General features: G+C 40.0%; 1 protein-coding gene across 2 annotated transcripts in view; it reads right to left on the bottom strand.

Annotated features, from left to right (window-relative positions):
* The window catches only part of adam22 (ADAM metallopeptidase domain 22), a 131124-nt gene that overhangs the window by 102046 nt on the left and 6489 nt on the right, over positions 1–22589 (bottom strand). For both annotated transcript variants that reach the window (XM_066645547.1, XM_066645540.1), the window contains exon 3: positions 15607–15683. In XM_066645547.1, coding sequence (XP_066501644.1) covers positions 15607–15683 — 77 coding nt within the window. The remainder of the gene's footprint in view (positions 1–15606; positions 15684–22589) is intronic.

Below are 22589 nucleotides of genomic sequence, written 5' to 3' on the forward strand. Positions count from 1 at the left end.
CTCCCATGGCCTGCACAGTCACCAGATCTAAATATTATTGAGCCACTTTGGGGTGTTTTGGAGGAGCGAGTCAGGACACGTTTTCCTCCACCAGCATCACGTAGTGACCTGGCCACTATCCTGCAAGAAGAATGGCTTAAAATCCCTCTGACCACTGTGCAGGACTTGCATATGTCATTCCCAAGATGAACTGACGCTGTATTGGCCGCAAAAGGAGGCCCTACACCATACTAATAAATTATTGTGGTCTAAAACCAGGTGTTTCACTTTCATTGTCCAACCCCTGTAAGTTAGAACACATTGAAATATAAGCTGTAACATTAATTGTACACGGCAAAACCGCTTTGAGATAGCAATGCCATTGGTTTTCTCCAAACCAAGCGGAGCGCAAAGCTGCGATGTGCAGAACACTTCATGTGAAAGCCCCCTAACTCTCTCAATAAAGATCATCCACTGTATCCATTCCTAACATTTAAAGGATCATAATATTTATTTATATATATATATATATTTTTTTATCACCTTTTGTTTTTTGCCCCATCCAATCTGCCACATGGAAGCAACATGGAGGAGAACCAAAACACAGAGTTCGTACCAAAGAAAAATGCTATAATGAGGGACGTGTGTTGCCTTTAGCGAACACAACATCTGAACATAAAGTGGTCAAATGTAAACACTGAGAAAAAACAGCTTAAGTGTGACATGCTCCCAGCAACAGTAGAAAAAAAAATCCCAGCTTTAATACTTAAGCATGTTTACACTACGAGCCTCATCAGTGAACTGTGAGGACAAAAAACAAAAATAAAATGTTTTATTAATCGTAATCAAGGTAAAATGTTCATTTAATCGTGATATTGATTTGCGGTCATATCGCCCAGCACTAATGTATATTTGATCCTTGTTAGATTTTGACTAAAGCAGGTCACAGAGCAATGCATATAAAATATTTCATCTTTTACCACTATTTTCCATACAAATAAAATTACTTTTTCATGAAACATTCCTAAAAGTATTGCCTCTTAAGACACTGAAGTCTCCTCTAGCTGCAATTCTACAGCAATTAAATTGGCAGAAGCAGTGTAACACCTCAGTATGTGTGTGTGTGTGTGTGTGTGTGTGTGTGTGTGTGTGTGTGTGTGTGTCTTGTGGGCATCCTAAAAGGCCTGAGTGTGATTGTTCTGCATTGTGATTAGAGGTTCAGCTCTTTGATTTTTTTTGCAGTAGAGGACTTTTAAAAGCCTGCAGCACGTATCATCCGGTGCTTCTCCCAGAGGACCATCCAAACTGCAGCCTCAGCAAGCCACAGATCCGGCTGTGTCTCTAACTTAACCTCACAAACATACACGCACACACAGTACAATAAATCATATACAGTCAATGGAAATACTATCCGTATTCATACAGAGCACAAAGAAAGCATGCGCATACACACGTACACATATTTAAAACCATACTGAAACTCCATATTAGGGTCCTATTTCATCTGATTAAATCAAACTCTCCAGCTCTGCTCTTGATTGATATGTGGCATCTATATTTTTTACGCTTATGAAATACTCCCTTTAAAAAGTTAAAAATAAATCGCAAGTATACTTTATGTAATATTATATTAATATTACATAATATACATTATAATATAAATACATAATAATACGCTACTATTAGTGTAGTAGTAGTGTCACTATTACACTTCTTTTGTTTATAAAATATACTTTACGTGTAAGAGTAGTAAACTTTGAGAACGTAGTTTGTTTACATCTTTTATTTTGTACTGCAACTACACGAAAAGTAACTAGTTTATATTTATACACTGTCCCGCTTATAATTGCAAATGACAGTCTGTTACAATACTCTCAAACCCAACCTGGTGTCAGGCCATTCATAAACTGTGTAGGAAGAGAACTGAATATCTGGCAACCCTGAATGAAAAAGCAGCCTTAGAACTTTCCCTGACCTTAACCCTAAACTTAAACCATACTCTAAACCTAACTAAATCTAACTTTAAACCTAAACCTAACCTGCAGAGCCTAGAACATAAGAAAAGCTGTGTTTTGGATTTTTATCGGAACGTCTACGTTTGCGGCTAAGTGCAGTTCCCTCTGGTTGTTTACATTTCAATGCTAGGCGTAGTTTAAGGTGGAATGGTGTGTTCTACAGCCCTCATTCTCTAGCAGTCACAATCACAGTTTGTCCTTAACACACACAAAAAACAGCTGAGGAAAATATGCCATAATTAAATCAACCATGTTCCACATATCCATTCAAAAAGCTCCACTAAAATAGGTAGGCCTTATACTACTGCTCTCAACACAGAACATACACACACAAACATGCCCACACATGCAGTGACCCTCTCTCTCTCTCTCTGTGTGTGTGTGTGTGTGTGTGTGTGTGTGTGTGTGATGCTGAGTCTCTCCAGCACAGCAGTGATCGGAAAGCAAAGAGAGATCATAGAGAGAGAGAGAGAGAGAGAGAGAGAGAGAGAGAGAGAGAGAGAGAGAGCGCAGAAATAAAGACATTCACAGGAAAGGAACAAGGAGCAACATGAAGGCCAGTGTGAGATGAACCCTGAGAGACAGTGTAACACTGGTGAACTCTGAACAGGAGGGAATCTCACTGGGTTGTACCAACGGCGAACAGGGAACACCTGCACTGCTTGAGAAAGAACAGACTAGCGACCGAAGATCCCATGCCTTGTGAGATCTCAGAATTCACCACGATTCAGTGTCATGACTTTGTTATGATTCAGAATCTTTTATAAAAATACACAGAAAACAATGAACCAATTCACTTCAAACAAGGGATGCACCGATCTGATATTAGGATCGGATATCGGTCCCAATGTTAACAAAATTAGCTGGATCGGGTATTGGGTAAATGTTAACAATGTCTTATTACTCATTGTATTTGACCAAGTTATTTGTTTCTTCTCAGGTTCAGCTGCTAGACGTTATTTTGGATTTCTGTTTACACCAAATATTTAAAAATATGATTGACTGTTCAACTGTTCATTTTAGAGACAATTAATTAGCATTTCAATATATTTATATCAGTGTGTTAATTTGTTATGTTTTGTTAATATTTTTGTTAGTAATGTTTTAGTCAATCCTCATGCCTTAAGTCTCTCCCGGACGGTGAGGTATATGGATTATTGGTTTATTAATTCAGCAATGGTATTGAATCAGTATGGGGTATTGACTGATATGCATAGTTTATGTATCAGTATCGTTATCGAATTGAAAAAGTCGGATCAGTGCATCACTACTTCAAACCACCACAGATGAATATTTAGCTCAAAGACATGGTGGACTTGGGCTCTTGAGTTGTGTAGCCGTCTAAGCGTTGGCCCCATTGTGTGTGATAAATAGATGACTAATAATAATTGGCAGTGGGGTTGTGTGTGTGTGTGTGTGTGGAGTGGGGGTTGGTGGACTACGAACGTAGAGCACACACCCGGTACATTCGATACTAACTGGCGGCAATGCTCAGCGTCACTTCATTTTCACGCATCTTAAGGTTTGATCAAGCCGCCGTGATCTGTGACTCCTGAGGGTTACACGCACATTAGAACCATTTTTTACCATTACATTCATCCTTTTTAGTTTCTTTGAGAAAAAACTACTGGTAATCCATCATTAGCACAAAGGACCCATCACAAAATACAGGGGGCCCTCGACTTACGATGTTGATCTGTTCCTAAGTCGCGTCGTAAACCGATTTTCGGTGTAAGTCGGAACATACATACTGTACGTAAATAACATACTGTAAGCACTTATCGTATCCTAACACCTATCCTCCTCGGTCTCGAGCCGCGTAACCGTGTATTCTTCCGCCGCGCACACCAAACACGAAGTTCACGTTACAACGTTTACGACGCAAAACTACTTAAGTCAAAACCAGGCTTTATACAGAAAATGGGAGATGTGTCGTAACCACGAAACATCGTAACTCGGGACTGACGTAACCCGAAGACCTCCTGTACTTTTATATTAGGTGTACAAATAAGTGGGTTTTTTTTTAATAGGGTTTATGCATGACGCATAATTGTAATAAAATTTCAAAGATTCATCTGCTTTGTCATCATTTTACGGTAACCTTTGCGTAGTATTAAAAATTCCAACTGTAATATTTAAATAAATAAATAATACAATTAAGTATAAATGCACTACATTCACGCTACGCTAACATTGAAATCACCATCTATAAATCATCTAAACCAAAAACTCACAAACGTACTTTTGAATGCTATATTGAATGCCCAATAAATTCTTCTAGCTTGCCATTTTCAAACTACTTTTTAGGTTATTTTTTGTTGAACAAAAAAGGCAACTGTCATTTTTAATACTACGCGATGTGTACAGAGCCTAACCGGAATCACTGGGGGCAAGGTGAGAACACGCCCTGGAGGGGGCGCCAGTATTTTACAGGGCGACACACATTCACATATTCAGTCACACACTCACACTTATGGACATTTTTGAGTCGCCAATCCACCTACCAACATGTGTTTTTGGACTGTGGAAGGAATCTGGGGCACCTGGAGAAAACCCATGCAGATATGGAGAGAACACACCAAACTCCTCACAGACAGTCACCGAGGACCCTGGGGCTGTGTGACAGAAACACTCCCTGCCGCGCCATCATTAATAGAAGTTTTCTTTATTCATGTAGTGAATGTCATGGTAAATATAATGAATGAAGATGACCAGGAGATGTATTTCAACTCTTAGCATCTGTCAGTGATGATAACTATGTAGTGAAAATCAGATAGAGCCTGAAGAGAAACAAAATATAAGAAATAGCTTTGAGCAGTATATAGGCCGTCCCTAAATCTCTCATTTCACTCTCCTCTCTCCTTCACCGTCTGAAAGCACGCTTTTTTCCTCCACCCAGACTCAAGGGTGCATGAAGGACGAGTGGTTTCAACTCCCTCTTTACACTCTTCTCTCACCATCTCTCCATCCAGCACTCCACCCACCCTCTTTCCATCTTTCCTTCCTCCCATTTTCATTACGCACCCAGTAAATCACTTTTCTCCTTCACCATGACCCAAGCCCAGGCAGAGAGACTGAGACGGTGAGGACAAATGTACGACTCCAATCAATTACTAAAGGTCATGTGAATAAGGGACTGGTTATTGGCCGGTTCCTTTGACCAGTAACCTGCCTTCATTAGTCCGTGATTAATTGTACACAGGTAAGATTGAAATCAAGGACACAATCCATCACAATATCATTGATAACTTGAAGAGGTTCTGTTCTGAAGCCATGCTCTGAGAGATACGAACAGTAGTGGACAGTGGTTTTGCCGTTTTATTTATAATTTTGAGGTTAATTTTATCATAACCAATATACATGCATATACAATAATGTATAAATCTCATTTAATTTTTAAAGCAAGCGTCTTGAAATAGGGGTGGCACGGTGGTGCAGCAGGTAGTGTCGCAGTCACACAGCTCCAGGGGCCTGGAGGTTGTGGGTTCGATTCCCGCTCAGGGTGACTGTTTGTGAGGAGTTGGTGTGTTCTCCCTGTGTCAGCGTGGGTTTCCTCCGGGTGCTCTGGTTTCCTCCCACAGCCCAAAAACGCACGTTGGTAGGTGGATTGGCGACTCAAAAGTGTCCGTAGGTGTGAGTGTGTGAGTGAATGTGTGAATGTGTGTGTGTTGCCCTGTGAAGGACTGGCGCCCCCTCCAGGGTGTATTCCTGCCTTGCGCCCAATGATTCCCGGTAGGCTCTGGACCCACCGCGACCATGAACTGGATAAGGGTTACAGATAATGAATGAATGAATGAATGAATGTCTTGAAATGTTAACCTGTGGGATCCTGTCCAATCTGGCAACCCTGGTTGCTACCATAATCTAAACAAAGGGAAGAGCATCTTTGTAGCTTTGGACAACACTGTGCCCAATCCAGTACCTCTGGGAGAGGTGGAGTAGTGGCTGAGATACAGAACAGAAGACCCAACATCATCATTAGGGATTTATTTTATTTTTTTGGGCTGATACAATAACCGATAATTAGCACTTTGGAGTAGCCAATGCTGATATTAATAACCAATAATTATCTTCTTGTACCTAAAGCAAATTCACATTGGATTAAAGCAAAACAAATGATTTTATCATGAGTTTTCTTCAGTATTTGTACATTTTTTTACTTTTGAATTTTATCTTTTAAATATATTAGTTGTAGTTCATGAGTATCACATGAATGGTTTCTAGAGGGGCGTTAATTAGTGCAGCACAGGGTTTGTTTTGGAGAGTGAGGGAAAGAGCAATATAAAGCATCTCCAAGCGAGGGAGAGTGAGTGTGTTTGAGCGAGTGTTTGTAATCGTTTTTCATTGTGTTTCAGTAATAAATTCAGAAACTGAATGACACAGGGCTCCTGCACTGTGATGTCTGAGAGTACCTTTCTGTCATTTAACCTGCTGTGTGTGTGTGTAGTGAGCTTTGCTGATACTTTATTTTATTTTAGCTTTCACCCTTAAAACCAACAATGAAATGAAAATTCATCATAGTGAAAGAAGAAATTTAATCTCAAAAACTATTCTCCGCAGAACTGTCAAAAATGTCCACAGAAAAGAGGTAGTTGTGTAGTTACAGGTACAGTTGTGTAGTTAGTGTACTGTAGTTAGTGTACTGTAGTTACAGTGCGTAGTACAAAAAAGGCACCAAGTTATCAGTGTAATATCAGCTAAAATTCCAATATCAGACCAATAACAACAACTAAAAAAATCCACATATCTGCAAATAATATATCAGCTATTGATATATTGTGCATCGCTGATCATTACCCCACTTTACTGATAAATTTGAGGTTGAATGCCAACAAATGCTGACAGAAATGTTCCATCTTCTAGTGTAAAACCTCCCAAAATCATAGAGAGAGATAGAGTCTGATTCTGAAAACGTTTTGGCAGATTTTATTTGTACCTTATCTATAAATCCATTTAGATTTGTACAGTGTTAAGAAAAGCTTTTTTTTTGGTGTAAAACATTTCAACTCAAAAGGAGAGTTTCATGGTTTTGCTGTGACAGTGATGTGTTAATCTCAATGGGTGTATCATTATGAGAGAGAGAGAGAGAGAGAGAGAGAGAGAGTGTGTGTGTGTGTGTGTGTATAAAGGATCAAAAGTATAGAGGCATTAATGAGAACATCTAAAGGCTGTAACAAAGGCAAGGCTGATAGAGATTCAGTTTCAGTATAATTATCCACACCAGATTGAATTTGACTCCTGAATCTCACGACATATTGAAGGTCAGGGATAATCCCGGCTGATTGTCCAGTGTCTAATGCCGTGCTGCTGCTTATGTTCCTTTACTGCAAGCCCAGGCAAAAACTATGGGGTCACCACTACACTCGGCAGATGCTCTTCTAGCTTTATTCCTTCACAGCTAACAAACAAGCCAAAAATATGACACACAACCATTTTTATTTAGTAGGTTTTTTTAATTACTGTAAAATAACGGAATATTTATCCAGATATAGTACATTTTTAAAAATGGAATTCCTCAATGTTGAGAGAAAAAAAAAGAATTATCAATCATGAAAACCTCAAAATTCAAGCTGATTCCATTCATTCATTCATTGTCTGTAACCCTTATCCAGTCCAGGGTCACGGTGGGTCCGAAGCCTACCCGGAATCACTGGGCGCACATAGTGGGGTGACACACACTCACACATTCACTCTCACCTGTGAACAATTTTGAGTTGCCAATCCACCTACCAACGTGTTTTTTTGGCCCATGGGAAGAAACCGAAGCACACACCAAACTCCTCACAGACAGTCACCCGGAGCGGGGTTCAAACCCACAACCTCCAGGACCCTGGAGCTGTGTAACAGAGACACTCCCTGCTGCGCCATTGTGCTGCCCAAGCTGATTCCACACTTCTCAAATAGCAGAGTGGACAGATTATAATGGAATCTCTTCATAGATTTTCAATTAGACTGAGATCTGAACTGTTGCTGGCCATGTCACTGTGTTGATATTCCTTTCCTGAAGAAAAGCTTCATCGTATTTGCTCTGTGGCTAGATGCAGTATTCATGCAAGATATCACCAACCCCATTTTCTATTCTCTCTAACAAGTAATGTGTTCAACATTTCAATTAGACCTAGGTGTTTCCAGAAATGTGGACAGGAAAATGGAAATACCAGATAGTTTTTCTAGTAAAGTGGGTAGTGTATGTATATTAACTTATACAACACACTTGCCAAAAGAGAGTAAGTGAACCCAGCATGAGATGAAACAGAGTCTGCATAATGTCCCCACACTGTTCCACTCTTTCAAAAGGGTGGCAAGTATGTAATTCCTGAAATGCAATAAACACAACCCGGTCTCACACCTATTTGTGATATAGTCACATAAATAGGGGACTGCAATTCGTGTCATAGTCGCATATTTTTTACATTTTATGCAACAATAACACAATCATAAGTGTATGGGCAATTACCATAGAAACCGTCATATCAGTGCCCCGGGTTATGCAACAGTAACACAACAACTGCTCCTCATTAAGGCATCATTACCATCCGTTAATACCATTTTAATACCATCTTATTTTTATTTATGGATAATATAACCTTACTAATTCATTATTTGCCCCCTCCAGGGTGTGTTCCCGCCTTGCGCCCAATGATTCCAGGTAGGCTCTGGACCCACCGTGACCCTGAATTGGACAAGCGGTTACAGATAATGAATGAATGAATGAATAATTCATTACTTACTAAAATATCGAAGCAATAACGGCTAGAGAAATGTCCTTTTCAGTAGTAACCTTTTGAAAATTTGTCAAAATGACATTAAGTGAAAGAAATATTCTCGTTAGAGTTAAAGCTAAAGTAGGACACCAATAATAAGCTTTGCTTTGGAGAAATATAATAAAATACGGTATGACTTTGTTGGAATAAGAACCTATGTTATGTAATTCATATTATTCCTTTGTCTTTGTTATGAGTACTGACGCCTGTAATGAGGAAAAGTTTTCGTGTCACTGTCGCATAGTGTTTCTATGGTAATTACCCATACACTTATGATTGTGATATTGTTGCATAAAATGTTGAAAATATGCGACTATGTCATGAACTGCAGTCTCCTATATATGTGACTTTATCACGAATAGATGTGAGACCGGGTTGATAAACAGCACTGGATTCGGGTACTTCAGAAACAGTTCTAGTTTTCAACCAAATCTAACTGAATAGCATACATGCTAAAGTCTAACTTTCTCAAATTAGGCTCTCAAACTCATCTACATTCATTTTCTTTCCTCACCATGTCTATTACTTCACCCAATTAGAGTAAAACTGGTCAAAGTAAGAATAAAATATTACCTGGCCCTTAGCTATAACATTAATTCTACCCTGTTTTTAAAAAGGCTTGTTTTTCTTCCTAGTCGTGGGAAGAAAAACAAGCCTTTTTTAAAACAGGGTAGAATTAATGTTATGACAGTTCTGCGGAGAATAGTTTTTGAGATTAAATTTCTTCTCTGGTACAACTTATTGTACTTGAAATGGATTAAAAGCTACCTAATTAAGCCTGCTAAATTGCTGTTGCAATAACTCAAGTTACAGCTAAGCTTATTTGTTAGCACCTGCTAAGTGCTAATAGCTTCAGGGAAAGTATGCTTTAGTGAGAAAATGGCTGTGGTAAAACAACTGTTAGCTGTATTAGCATTTTATTATCAGTAATTAGAAAGTTATCCCATTGTCTCACCAGTCAATTATTTAATAAAAAGGCAGATATTTTACTGGCAGTTTTTACTTCTCTTAACACTACTGATATATTCCAAAAACACTTTTTTGTGTTTGGGATGTGTTCTGAACACCACCGCTTAACTTTGCACAGCGCAAAATTCAAATTTACTTGTACATTTTTCATATTCAAATGTGCTTAAGGAAACAAAACAATAAAAATTTCCAAATGAATAATAATTCTTTAACTCATCAGTCCAGTTACCTCCCTCATTGCACACATACACACACACACACACACACATCGTCATAACATGACCCCTCTACAGTTTAATGAATTTAAACCTGCAAATGCAATGCAACAATCCTGAATGTTTGCACATTTAATGGGAGAATAATCAGTTTGCGACTGTTTGTTTGTTTGTGTGTGTGTGTGTGTGTGTGTGTTGTGGGATTGAGAATGAGCAAAGGGTAGAGAGACAAGCAGAGAGATAAGTAAAGAGGAAGAGAGAAAAAGAAAGTGAGAGAGGAAAAGGAGAGGAGAAAGAAAGCAGAGAGAGAGAGAGAGAGAGAGAGAGAGAGATTCTGTCAGGAATAGATGTTTTTTTTTTACCAGCCCACGTAAAAATGAGACATAAAAACCCTGTATCAATATTCAGTATCACTGTGTCTGAAACTTCACACAGAACCACCCACAGCCCGATGGCTTTTCACTGAGGAAATCAACACATAGAGCTGTGTGAGGCATAAAGAAAAAATATGACACTCCAGATTCTCTTGGAAACATCTATGAAGGCCACTGTGACTATACTTTTCTGTCATAGACACAAAGCCAGTTTCTATTACTTCAGAAAATATACCATAACTTAAGTGGGAAATCCACCAATTATTCAAAATAGCCTTATAACTAAATGGTCAAAATATAAACAAAGACTTTCCGACTTGATATTACAATGCTTAGATTCAGAGAAAAAAGGAACAGTTAACAGTGGTATTGATAGTAACCAGACGTCTGAACATGAAATAATACCTAATAAAAGCTAGCTCACAATATGTTATGAAATAAAATGGTGAGGAATATGCTCTCTGCCTTACACTTTAGAATAAACATCAGATATCATAAAAAATGCATAATTGATACATAATTGATATTACTGATTTTTTTATTATTATAAGGTGCACTGAGTCTCTTGGCCTATAGGAAAGGCTTCTTTGTGCATTATGTATTCAAAACTACAGCTGTCTACAACCCCCTGCGTGGCCAATATTGGCCCCCCATCACACTTCCTCTAGGTTGTTCACTCCGTTGTCATGGAGACACAGGATGATTGAAAAGCAGAAAACCCCAATTGTGCCGACCCCCTTTAATCTAACGACCTCCGTCCATTATTCACAGTACACACAAGGCGGGGGGCAGGGGGCAGAGGAAGGCATATGTGTTGGATGGGGCATTGTGAGGGGGTGAATTTCTGTGATAAATAGGTTCTGAGCAAAAAGCTGACTATGCGGTTAAGTTAATTGTGTGATGTGGTTGTGTCACTGTGTGAAAAATGTCTTATGTATTAATAAACGCTTGTTAGCAATTGTAATAAAATTGCAATAAAATGCAAAAACAGACTAAAAATGAATGGTCAGATGTTTGTAAATATTTGAAACTAACAGTTTGGTATCTGATATCACAAAACAGACATGAGATAAAATGAGATTTTTCCCCCTCTGTGACAAAATGCATTCAGAAGCACACCTCAAAAAACAAGAGAGAAAGCCATTGGTCATTCAGAACAAAGTAGGTCTCTCAGCAGGGGGTAAAGACAAAGCCAAATTTCTCATTTCCCTCAACACTCACACATAACACTAAAGGGAGAACACAGCTAAGTAAGAAAACAACCCACAGAGAGCAAGACAGATAAACAAATGGAGTGGAGTTTTGGCCTCGCCCAGAATGATCAATTAGCAATGTCAGTAGACCAGCCAAAGCCGAGCAGTTCCAAGCCTCAGACTAAAACCAAACATAATTGCTCAAAGCCAATGTGTGAAAAGAGCAAAAACTGTGGCGTTCAAAAGCTAGCACTAAGTGTCAAAAGCATGCGCTCTGTCATAATTCTGGGAAATCTGTTCCGCCATGTAAGTTCACATGACTCACGAAACAACACCTGGAACATTTCCCGGTGATTAACTGAGGGAAATTTTCTGTCACAAACAGACTGTGTAATTGAATATGCACCATGTCACTTTAAAAAAAGCAGCATGCTAGCATAAAAACACAGAGCATGCTAATGCTTGGCTAAAGTCATAACAGAAATTCGGTCCACTTGACGGCAAACAGTGCCTGGCTCTGTTTTCTTTGAATGCGGAAACACTTAAAAACCTCTAAACTAAATTTTACAGAAACATTTGAACATTTGCAGTGTTATAAATTTCCGCTTCACTTTTGTGGACAAGGCTATCTGTGAGAAGACAAAAATGCTAGTGTCATACACAATATAGAATGTTAACTAAAATTAAGAGAACAATGTAAATGTCCAGGCAACGTTTTGAGTATTTATTGATTTTTAAACAAAGATCAGACAAATCTTTGAATACTTCAGTGATCTTAACACACCTTATTAAGTGCAATTAATCCATGATTCATTTTAGAGTTTTCTGAAGACATTCACATGATTTTATGTCCTGAGCCCAACCACTTCCAGAATAAAAAGTAAATTAAAGTTACATTTTCAGGGCATGTTGCTAATGAGATTAAATACGAGATAATCCAAATAAATTTGGGAAATTTAATAGAAAATATGTGAAAATACAGAACTACTGAAATACTGTGAGAAGCAAAATATGAAACAATCTTCTAAGACTGAACTTTAGAGATGAACAGTTAAAGAACATGAACATCAAATACAGAAAAAAAGTAATATCTTATTTAGTTGAGGCTTCTATAAATAATATAATATTTGTATTTTTTGTGGCTTTTGTTCCTGCAAACACTGCAAAAGGAATCAATTTCTGGAAATTAGATAAACTAACATTTATCTGACTTTTGAACTGACATTTTATTGCATTTATTTGTTTATGGTTTGGCTCCAGTGTCAACCAGAAGATGTTGGGTTCTGGTCCCTCAAGGTTTTTTTCCTGTTGTTCTCAGGTAGCTTTTATTAAAAAAACAAAACAAAAAAAACAAGCACATCTTTGTCATTAGGCCTGCAATAGCTTATCTCAGATATAATGCTTCACTATTAGCACTGATATTAGCAATGACAGAACATTGCAAATGGTAGAACAATTATCTGGCCCCGTATGACACACACACACACACACACACACACACACACAGATCACAAAGAGCCTTTCAAAGCCCTGAAGAGGAGTATGTATTAAATCCCATTGCTATTTTCTTCATGGTCATTATAAGAGAGGTTTAAACGAAGGAAGAGGACCTCCTGAAATATTCACCACACTGCATTAACAATTAGCCTACATGTTCCATTGTCTGTAGCAGACGTGCTAAGGAACTAACAAAGTCTGTTACTGCAGCAAGTTAGAGACACATTCCAGTGAAAACAGATGCAATGCTAGACATTAGCATGGCTAATGTCTGAAAATGTTCTTGCTGTACCCACTAGCTCCACTTAGTTCAATAGAAGTTCTAGAATTTCACTAAAGCAAAAAAAGCTTGTGCAACAGCAACACACAGAGAGAAGTGAAATATAATCAGTGGGAAAAATAGCAAAATGCCCCAGGAAACTAACTAGCATGTTATAGTAAATGACAGCAGAGCTAGCAGCTGTCTAGTTCATTCATTAATTCATTGTCTGAAACCACTTATCCAGTTCAGGGTTGCAGTGGGTCCGGAGCCTATCCGGAATCACAGGGCGCAAGATGGGAACACACCCTACAGGGGGCGCCAGTCCTTCACAGGGTAACACACACTCACACATTCCAGGGTTTCCCGCAGTGCTTTACAGTTACGGCGGCCGCATTGACAATGTCGTCCACTCCCCTCCCCCCACTCCCACAATTAATTTCATGCAATTTGTTCAGTTACTTATCAAGGCTTATGATTAATCAATCCATTGTAGAAAATGTGTTTATGGCGAGCTGTGTGCCATCTCTGAGTTTCCCCAAGGCTATGTGTACAGGAGGTCAAAGCTTGTGCAGCCCATGCTTGTAAACCATGTTTTGAATCATTGATTTGAATTTGTACTTGATTCATGAACCGATTCACTCAATAGACACGGGGAGCAATAGACACAGCTCCCTGTGGCACCTCTGCTTCCAGAGAAAAGCAATGGGAGACATGACTCTCTCTCAGCGGTTCTCGGCTCCCAGAGACGAAGCTGTAAGGATACACAGCTCTCTCTCTACGAAGGTCCTCTGCTCCCAGAGACTTAGCAACACAGTCAGTCCGCACATCAGTTCACACACATCAGAATGTGCAAACAGTGCTGCCAAAGACATGTTTGCTTCTTTTTATGTTTAATTTACTCCTTTTAATAAATTCCTGAACCAATATATCATAATTGATTGAGATATTCAGCTTTATTCAAAGAGTAAACACGTCTTATGAATGTATGACATGGGACCAAAGGCACAACTGGACCCGGAAATCGCAAAACGTCACGCATTGCATCACACTAAACAAGCAGATATTCATATTTCTGTACAGAGGGAAATTACATAATAATAATATCAACATAATCATCCCTTACTTTGCATTTCTGCTTAATCTATTTCAGAGCTGTGGTAGTAACAGGACAATCAAAGAATCCCAGGCATCTCTGTCTCCTGCAACATCTACCAGCTCACAGACCAGCAGAGAAATACAATCCCTCCAGCAGGTCCCGTGTCTACTCCAGGGCCTCTTTCCAGATGATAGTGCCTGGTATACCTCCAATGGTAGTTCAGTTACAGTAAGCATACCCAACAACCCACCAGAGAAAATTCATTCCAGCTTCTTGTACCCATAGCTATGATCATATGGGAGGGTGAGGACGTAGATCGACCAGTAAACTGTGAGCTTTGCTTTATGGCTCCTTCACCTCGATGCTCCTAACAGTCAGTCAAGAAACTTGAACTCCTTCACTTGGGGTAGGTTCTCAGCCCCTACCTTAAGGGAGCAAACCCTAACCCTAACCCTAACCATGGCCTCAGACTTGGAGGGTTTGATCTGCATACCAACTGTTTCACACTCTGTATGACAAACCGCTCAACTGCATGCTGGAGGCTTCTATATGAAGAAGCCAGAAGAACAACATCATCTGCAAATAGCAGAAATGCCATCTCTGAACCCCTGATGGAAACCCTCCTGTCCCACACTATGCCTTTCCAATCTGTTCATCAATACATTTGTGTCAACAATTTTCAAAAATGGCATCTGTGTTCCACACAGAAAATCAGTTACACCAGGAATTTCGAATATGTGCAGGTTACAGATTACAGAATGACAGCGACAAACCTCAGCTCAGCTATTTACTAAATATGAAAGTAGTAAACCCAAGAGTCTTATTGCAAAATCGAAAGAATAGTAGTTCATTAGAACAAATGAGTAGCTATTGGTAACATGTGAGCAACAGAGCCGTGATTCTTGTGTCATCATTCCCATGTGTTCATCCCTTCATAAATATGCAGATGCTGAGTCTTACAGTCTGTAGACTCACAGAGATGATTTCCCATCAGCCAAATGCAGTGATCGATAGAGTGGTCCGACAGGCCTATAGGCAGGGATCCTCTCTCTAGCCTTCAGCATAAATCTCCTGCCATTATTATCCAGCAGTCCATCAGCAGCTATAAAAACCTCTGAGGCCCTAGCCACATAACTCTTATCTTCCGCTCCTATTGCAATTCACAAGATATTGCGAATACGTAACAAGAGCATTTCTAACATGTTCTAACATGCAGTAAGCAGAACAGAATGATATACTCACTGGTTCAGTTCCATGTCCAGGAGGAAGGTCTGGCCGAAAGCTTTCACCTGGAAGGTGGTCTGGGCCAGATGGTTCTTCTGTAAAGGACACAAGATAAAGTGGAATATAAGTAAATTGTTTATATAATTCAGCAAAGGCACATGATCTGAAAATAAGCAGGAATTGTATGCATTCTTTATTTTCTATTAGAATTACCATAAACACTTCATTTCAAAATTTGCAGTAAACAACCTTAAACAGTTTCAATGGTCAATTGTTTTTAAATGCAAATTAATTTCAGCCATCAATACCTGCCATACACATAGGCTGATTTCTGTAACCTCTGAGTATGCTGCAGTTTTACAGCAACTCCTTCAGCAAACTGTAATTATGTTTTTCACTGCCTGAAATCTGGAAAGACTCCAGTTCATATTCACCTTCTCAGAACACTCTCTTAACCCACAGATAAGGCAAAACATACCAGAATGTTTAAAGGTAAGTTTGGTATTTTTGCTCCTGGGCTCCCCCTACAGTTGGAGAGTGTAATTCACTTTTATAACACTGTCCTGAAATCAAGTGTGAGGAGGGCAGTAGGGGGGGTCGTTTTCCTACCCTCCTCCCAAAGTTAATAGTTCTGTTTCTGCAGTGCTAACCCTGGACTAGCATCAACAGGGGCTCTGTATTTTCCCTATTACAGATCAGTGAAACATCACAATTATTTTGAAGCCATTTATTTGAAGATAAAAACAATACCTAATATTATTAACTAGTAAACGAGCTTATATGTTAGCATTAGCGGTTTATTTGCCAAAGAGATTTGGTTTTAAATACAAATATGGGTGAGTGCTTGGTGTTTCAGGAAGGGTCAGGTGGCCTAATTGGTTTGTATTCATTGCAGCTTCGCTCTGCTGCACAGGGCTGGTGGCAGTGGGACTGCGGTGCTGGTTAATTCAGCGCTCTCCCTGGGCCCATATGGCCACGGCGTTATAACAGTCCCCTAAGGGGAGGATGAATGCGTTCTACTCTCATCACATTGTTCTCATGCCTGTGAGTGTATGTGCGTGTGTGTGTGTGTGTGTGAGGAGAGATGAAAGGGGGGGGCCAATTCAAGAGTATGTGCCAGAGTGGAGTCCCAACCCTAATCTAACATTTCCCAAAGGAGTCACCGCGGCTACCCCCACCAAACCAGGCTCAGCAGGCCATCGGTAAAAACGAGGACGCTGGGTTAAAAAAAGAACCAGTGAAAGGAGGGAGAGGTAGATGGAGGCTGAGGTTGAGGGGGGCATCCTCCACACTTCACCCATGAATGACCCTCGAATGAAGTAAAAGCCCTGCCTCCTTTCAGCATACTTCTGCCCACGTGTCACAAGACACACCCTGACACTGGTCCATTGTCTTGTATACAAGTGTGACTGAATGTGTGTGTGTGTATGTGTGTGTAGGGTAAGTGCTACATTTTCACCAATGGCCTGGACGTATAAGTATGCATACATTTTGTGTTTTAACAAAAAAATTATGCATTTGTGTAATCTTCCACCAAATAGCAGTGACTTCGGCTATGCCTCTAAAAAAGATTTTATTTATTACATCACCAGGCACTAATCAATTGGGAAATGAGTCCCACAAAGCTTAGCGACCCTCTATAAATGGCTACAATCCAGAGCTTCTGCTCCTCGCTCCTTTGCTGAGATGTGATCTTAGATGTGGTTCATTCTCTTTTAGAGAAACAGGTCGTTCTAAACAGGGCTGATGATCTTTAGACAGGGGGGGACACTGCTGGGGTATTTCATCCTTGTTGTATTTTGACCAAAATAAGACCCCAGAACTGTGTTCATTTGTTCATGTTGTGTTCATGTGGAGATGTACATAAAGGCTCATAATGCTATGTTGAACAATTCTGTCTGAAATGTTTGTAATGTTAGAAAACAAACATGATTTTAGCTAAAACAGAATGTTGGCTATTAAAGATAATGTAGAAGGCTAAGGTGGAATTTGGGGCAAAAATGCCACTTTTTTTCTCACATATCGACTGCAAGCACATCAGACAGCATTATCTTACTTTAACAGACACACACACACACACACACATTCATGCCCACACTCTCAATCTCATTAAGACCCAAAGTGTTCAGAGAGGGGGAGGGAATAGCGGTGTAAGAGATTTTTCAGCACACGTTTCTGAGGCTGGCTGCTGCATCACTGCACATGTCGGTGTCCTTTGTAAACCTGCTGCAGTCCATCTTTGATGATCTGTCTGAGTTAAAGAAATGACAAAAATAGTAATCCAACAATTTCTCCTCCCTGCCTCATCTTTCGCATCGATCAAACTCTATAAATAAAACTCTGTTTGCTTTTCAGACAGATCTCCCTTTGAGGAGCCGTCAGCTGAGCTGCACACCAGGCTAAAAACAGACCCGCTTAGACAATAGCAGAGAGCAACGGATGATTTAAGGCCATTCTGGAGATGGGTCCTGAAAGCATTAGCAAAAGCATGTTCAATGTCTCAGCAAATGCTACCACTGCAGGCTGCTCTAACTGCTGAATCACAGGCCCATTAGGCTTCGGCGTGGTTGTCTAAAACACTGATACAGGCTGTTTGGACTGAGCTGGTATACAGACGGACAGTACATCAGTCGACAGAACGAGAACTTTTTTGTATTGATTGCTGCTCTGCATTCCACAAATTCTACATTAGCATTTTAGCTACTGGAAACTATAGTACATATCATAACCAGACTTCACATCTGACCCTTAATTATGCCTCAGGGAGCTAGATGCAGAGGAAATGTTAATCTTTTAATGTGTTTTTATCTTTGATTTCCTTCAGTTCTCCCAAATTTAATTATGTCTTCAACAAGGACCATTATGGAGGTCTGTTTCCATCCCACAAAATAATAGCAATTAAAAAAGGCACTTTTTTTTCCCCATATGTAAGTTGCTATCTCAACATTTCGAGATACTATCTCATTATTTTGAGATACTAAGTCAATATATTGAGATACTAAGTCAATATATTGAGATAGTATACTCTCTCAATATAGTGGTTTTATTTGTGATAATATCTCATTATTTTGAGACACTAAGTAAATATATATTGAGATACTATCTCATTGTTTTAAGATACTAAGTAAATATATATTGAGATACCAACTCACTATTTTAAGATACTAAGTAAATATATATTGAGATACTATCTCATTGTTTTAAGATACTAAGTAAATATATATTGAGATACCAACTCACTATTTTGAGATACTAAGTCAATATTTAAATTTAAAAGGATACATAAAATCTCATTAACACAATTTTCCTTAATACTTTTTTGTTAATTTTATAGTCTTTCAAAATAATGAGATAGTATCGTGAATAAAACGTGAAAAGAAAAATCCACAGTGCTGACACGGACGTGACACTAGGTAAGTAAACAAAAGTCACATGCACTGGGAGGGAATAAGCTGTGACATTATCACTCTCTAAGTACAGTGGAACCTCTACTAACGAACGCCTATACTAACGAACTTTCCAAGATATGAACCGGGCATTTGAATATTTTTTGCCTCCACCAACGAACCATGACTTTAGAAACGAACCCGAGCCTCCGCCGAGCCGGCGGATGGAAATGGTCACTGACCCCAATAGGCGAGTCTCCCAGCGCGCCCAGACTTGAGTGAGATTTTAAGATTAGCAAATTGTAGTTTTAGCAATTTAGCATTAGTGTAAATAGCAGATATCGAAATCCGTGCTAAGTTAAGCCGTATCTACACTTCGTCTCCCCACATTCACCGCCTACTCTCCGTTATTCCACCCACCCCCCACCTCCCGTCATACAGCCAGTGCCTGTGTTACTCCTCCAGCCAATCATCACGTCTTCAAGGTAGCGACATCTTAATAAGTTAGTTAAGTGGTGACCAATCGATAACGTCAGTGGACGTCCAAAATGCGTCTAATAGTCGTCTTTTCAATGTCTGTGTTTGGACGTCTTTTCAACTTTCATTTTCAACCTTAAGAGAACATTGATTAGACAGCAGTCATTACGTTATTTCAACGTTGAATCAACGGCTAAATGTTTATCGGGTGCATTCTCTGGAGTGATGAAGCTCCATCTCCTAAGTCTGAGATGACTTGTGGTGGCTTTCGTGATCCAGTTCTAATATCCACCACATTCAGGTGGTTTGGTGTGTTCTCCCATAGCCATGTGGGATTCCTCCAGATTTCCTCCCACGGTCCAAAGGCACGAGTTGGTAGGTGGATTGGTGACACAAAAGTGTCCATAGGTGTGAGTGAATTTGTGATTGTGTGTCACCCTGTGAAGGACTGGCGCCCCCTCCAGGGTGTGTTCCTGCCTTGCGCCCAGTGATTCCAGGTAGGCTTCTGACCCACCGCGACCCTGAACTGGATAAGGGTTACAGACAATGAATGAATGAATGTGTGAACTAACGCTTTCGTGAGGGAATGCAAACAAATCTTCACAGTAATGTTCCAATATATAATCTAAAGCCTTCCCAGAAGAGAAGAAGCTATGATTACTGCAGATATTGAGCCAAAGACCTATTAACATCCTTCATTTCCCAAAAAAATACACCAAATGTGCCTCAGCACATGGTGGGGTTAACATATGTCTTTTGGGAAAGCCCTGAAATGATCGCCTCTGAACAAACAGTACGGCTGGAAAGTCCAATGCTATGACATTTGGCTTATGTCTCCTTCCACACCCTCTTGCATGCTGACCTTCTGACGATGCTCCCACATTAATTTCCCACATTAAATAATCATTCTTTCTTTCATACTGCTCATAAAATAATTCTGTACTACATTCATCATGGGTTGTAATTTTAAAAGGATACATAAAATCTCATTAAAACAATTTATCTTAATACTTTTTTGTTTAATTTATAGGTAAATGAACGTAGGGGCTCTCCCCTCCCTGCACCTGCACTGCCCTTAAACGCTAATCAATGGAGGCATGTCAGCTAATGTCTGGCCCACGTTACAGGGTTTTAAAAAACACTAACTGGATTTGACCGAGACCCTGGAACGGATTATGCAGAAAAGATGATGATAATGGTGATAACTGATGTTGTAAACATGAGAAACAAAGTCCACACATTACACAATCCTCCTTGAATTAACCACTACACAAGTTCAGAGCAGGTGGGAGTTTCTCATTCACTAGATGTTAGCAGTGGTGTTAAAGTCCAGTTGTGTTCCCTAAAGGTTCATTACATTCTCTTCATCAGAAGAAGGGGGGATATCTGTAATATTTCATTATCAAACATCCATTCATTATCTGTAACCTTTATCCAGTTCAGGGTCGCGGTGGGTCCAGAGCCAACCTGGAATCATTGGGCGCAAGGCAGGAATACACCGTGGAGGGGGCGCCAGTCCTTCACAGGGCAACACACACATATTCACTCACACACTCACATCTACGGACACTTTTGAGTCGCCAATCCACCTACCAACGTGTGTTTTTGGACTGTGGGAGGAAACCGGATCACCCGGAGGAAACCCATGTGGACACGGGGAGAACACACCAATTCCTCACAGACAGTCACCCGGAGGAAACCCACGCAGACACAGAGAGAACACACCACACTCCTCACAGACAGTCACCCGGAGGAAACCCACCCGGACACAGAGAGAACACACCACACTCCTCACAGTCAGGCACCTGGAGGAAACCCACACAGACACAGGGAGAACACACCACACTCCTCACAGACAGTCACCCGGAGGAAACCCACGCAGACACAGATAGAACACACCACACTCCTCACAGACAGGCACCTGGAGGAAACCCACGCGGACACAGGGAGAACACACCACACTCCTCACAGACAGTCACCCAGAGCGGGAATCCAACCCACAACCTCCAGGCCCCTGGAGCTGTGTGACTGCGACATTAACTGCTGCGCCACCGTGCCGCCATTATCAAACAATGTAAAAAAAAGAACATAATAAAAGTCCTGGAGTTGAAATGGGGCATATGAAATCAACTTTACAATCTACAGTTAATATAGAATATGGTACAGTTATGGTCCCTAAGTAAAGGTACTTTATATGTATCTTCGGTTACCACCACACTTTTTCTGAGTGTATAGGATAATGTGGGGAGATAACTGTTTACAATCTCCTTAATCCATAAGAGCCCAGACTCCATTCAACAAGAATCCAAATGATGGAAAATATGAAACAATTTGTTTTCCACATTTCTTAAAAACCAATGTAACATAAACATCACAGCAACCATTTTTTTTAACTTTTATTTCAGCATTTTGTTCCTGAAATGGAATCAGAGTGTGTTGTATGTGACACAGGACAGGTGACTAAAGCATTTGAATTGGTAAAAATGTTGGAACACGCCTTTTAGAAAGAAAAATATACTTTCATAGCATTTCTTTGGTCTCTATGTCCTCACCAATCACACCAATCATTCACCAATCACAATCGTTCTGTAAATGAGGTCACACTTTCACACATTCACAAACTGTCATGTGACTACATCCAGGACGTTCAGTAAATGACAGGGACATAATTTAAAGTGAAGGATAAAGCTGTGTAGGCAACATATATGTCACCAAGGGTTAAAATCAGGAGATTTTTCTCTTCCAATCGTGTCCAAAGGTGTTGCAAGAGTTCAAAAATACTCAAAGAATACATTCATTCACTCAAACTCTCATGGGGGATCCATAGGGTGGGGGCGCTATATATTACTTTGCATCAATGGCCTACTATCAGAACAGTGCTGAAGCATTATAGACATTAGACATTTTTTTTTGTCAAGGAGCGTGTAAAATGAATCACGAGTGGAGCAGTGGCGCTGGATAAACAGCTGAAGTGTTTTGAGCTGGAAACCTATAAAATCCTGGCTTTGTTAATTCCCCGGGAGAAACCACACTGCAACCAATATGGCACATTAGCGAGGATGAATCAGCTTTGTTTGCGGCAGGCCAACCTGGACCCCCATACTGACATTAGTGCGAACACACACACACACACATGCA

The sequence above is a fragment of the Hoplias malabaricus genome, chromosome 1, assembly GCF_029633855.1.
Source record: "Hoplias malabaricus isolate fHopMal1 chromosome 1, fHopMal1.hap1, whole genome shotgun sequence".
In the NCBI taxonomy this organism is placed as follows: domain Eukaryota; kingdom Metazoa; phylum Chordata; class Actinopteri; order Characiformes; family Erythrinidae; genus Hoplias; species Hoplias malabaricus.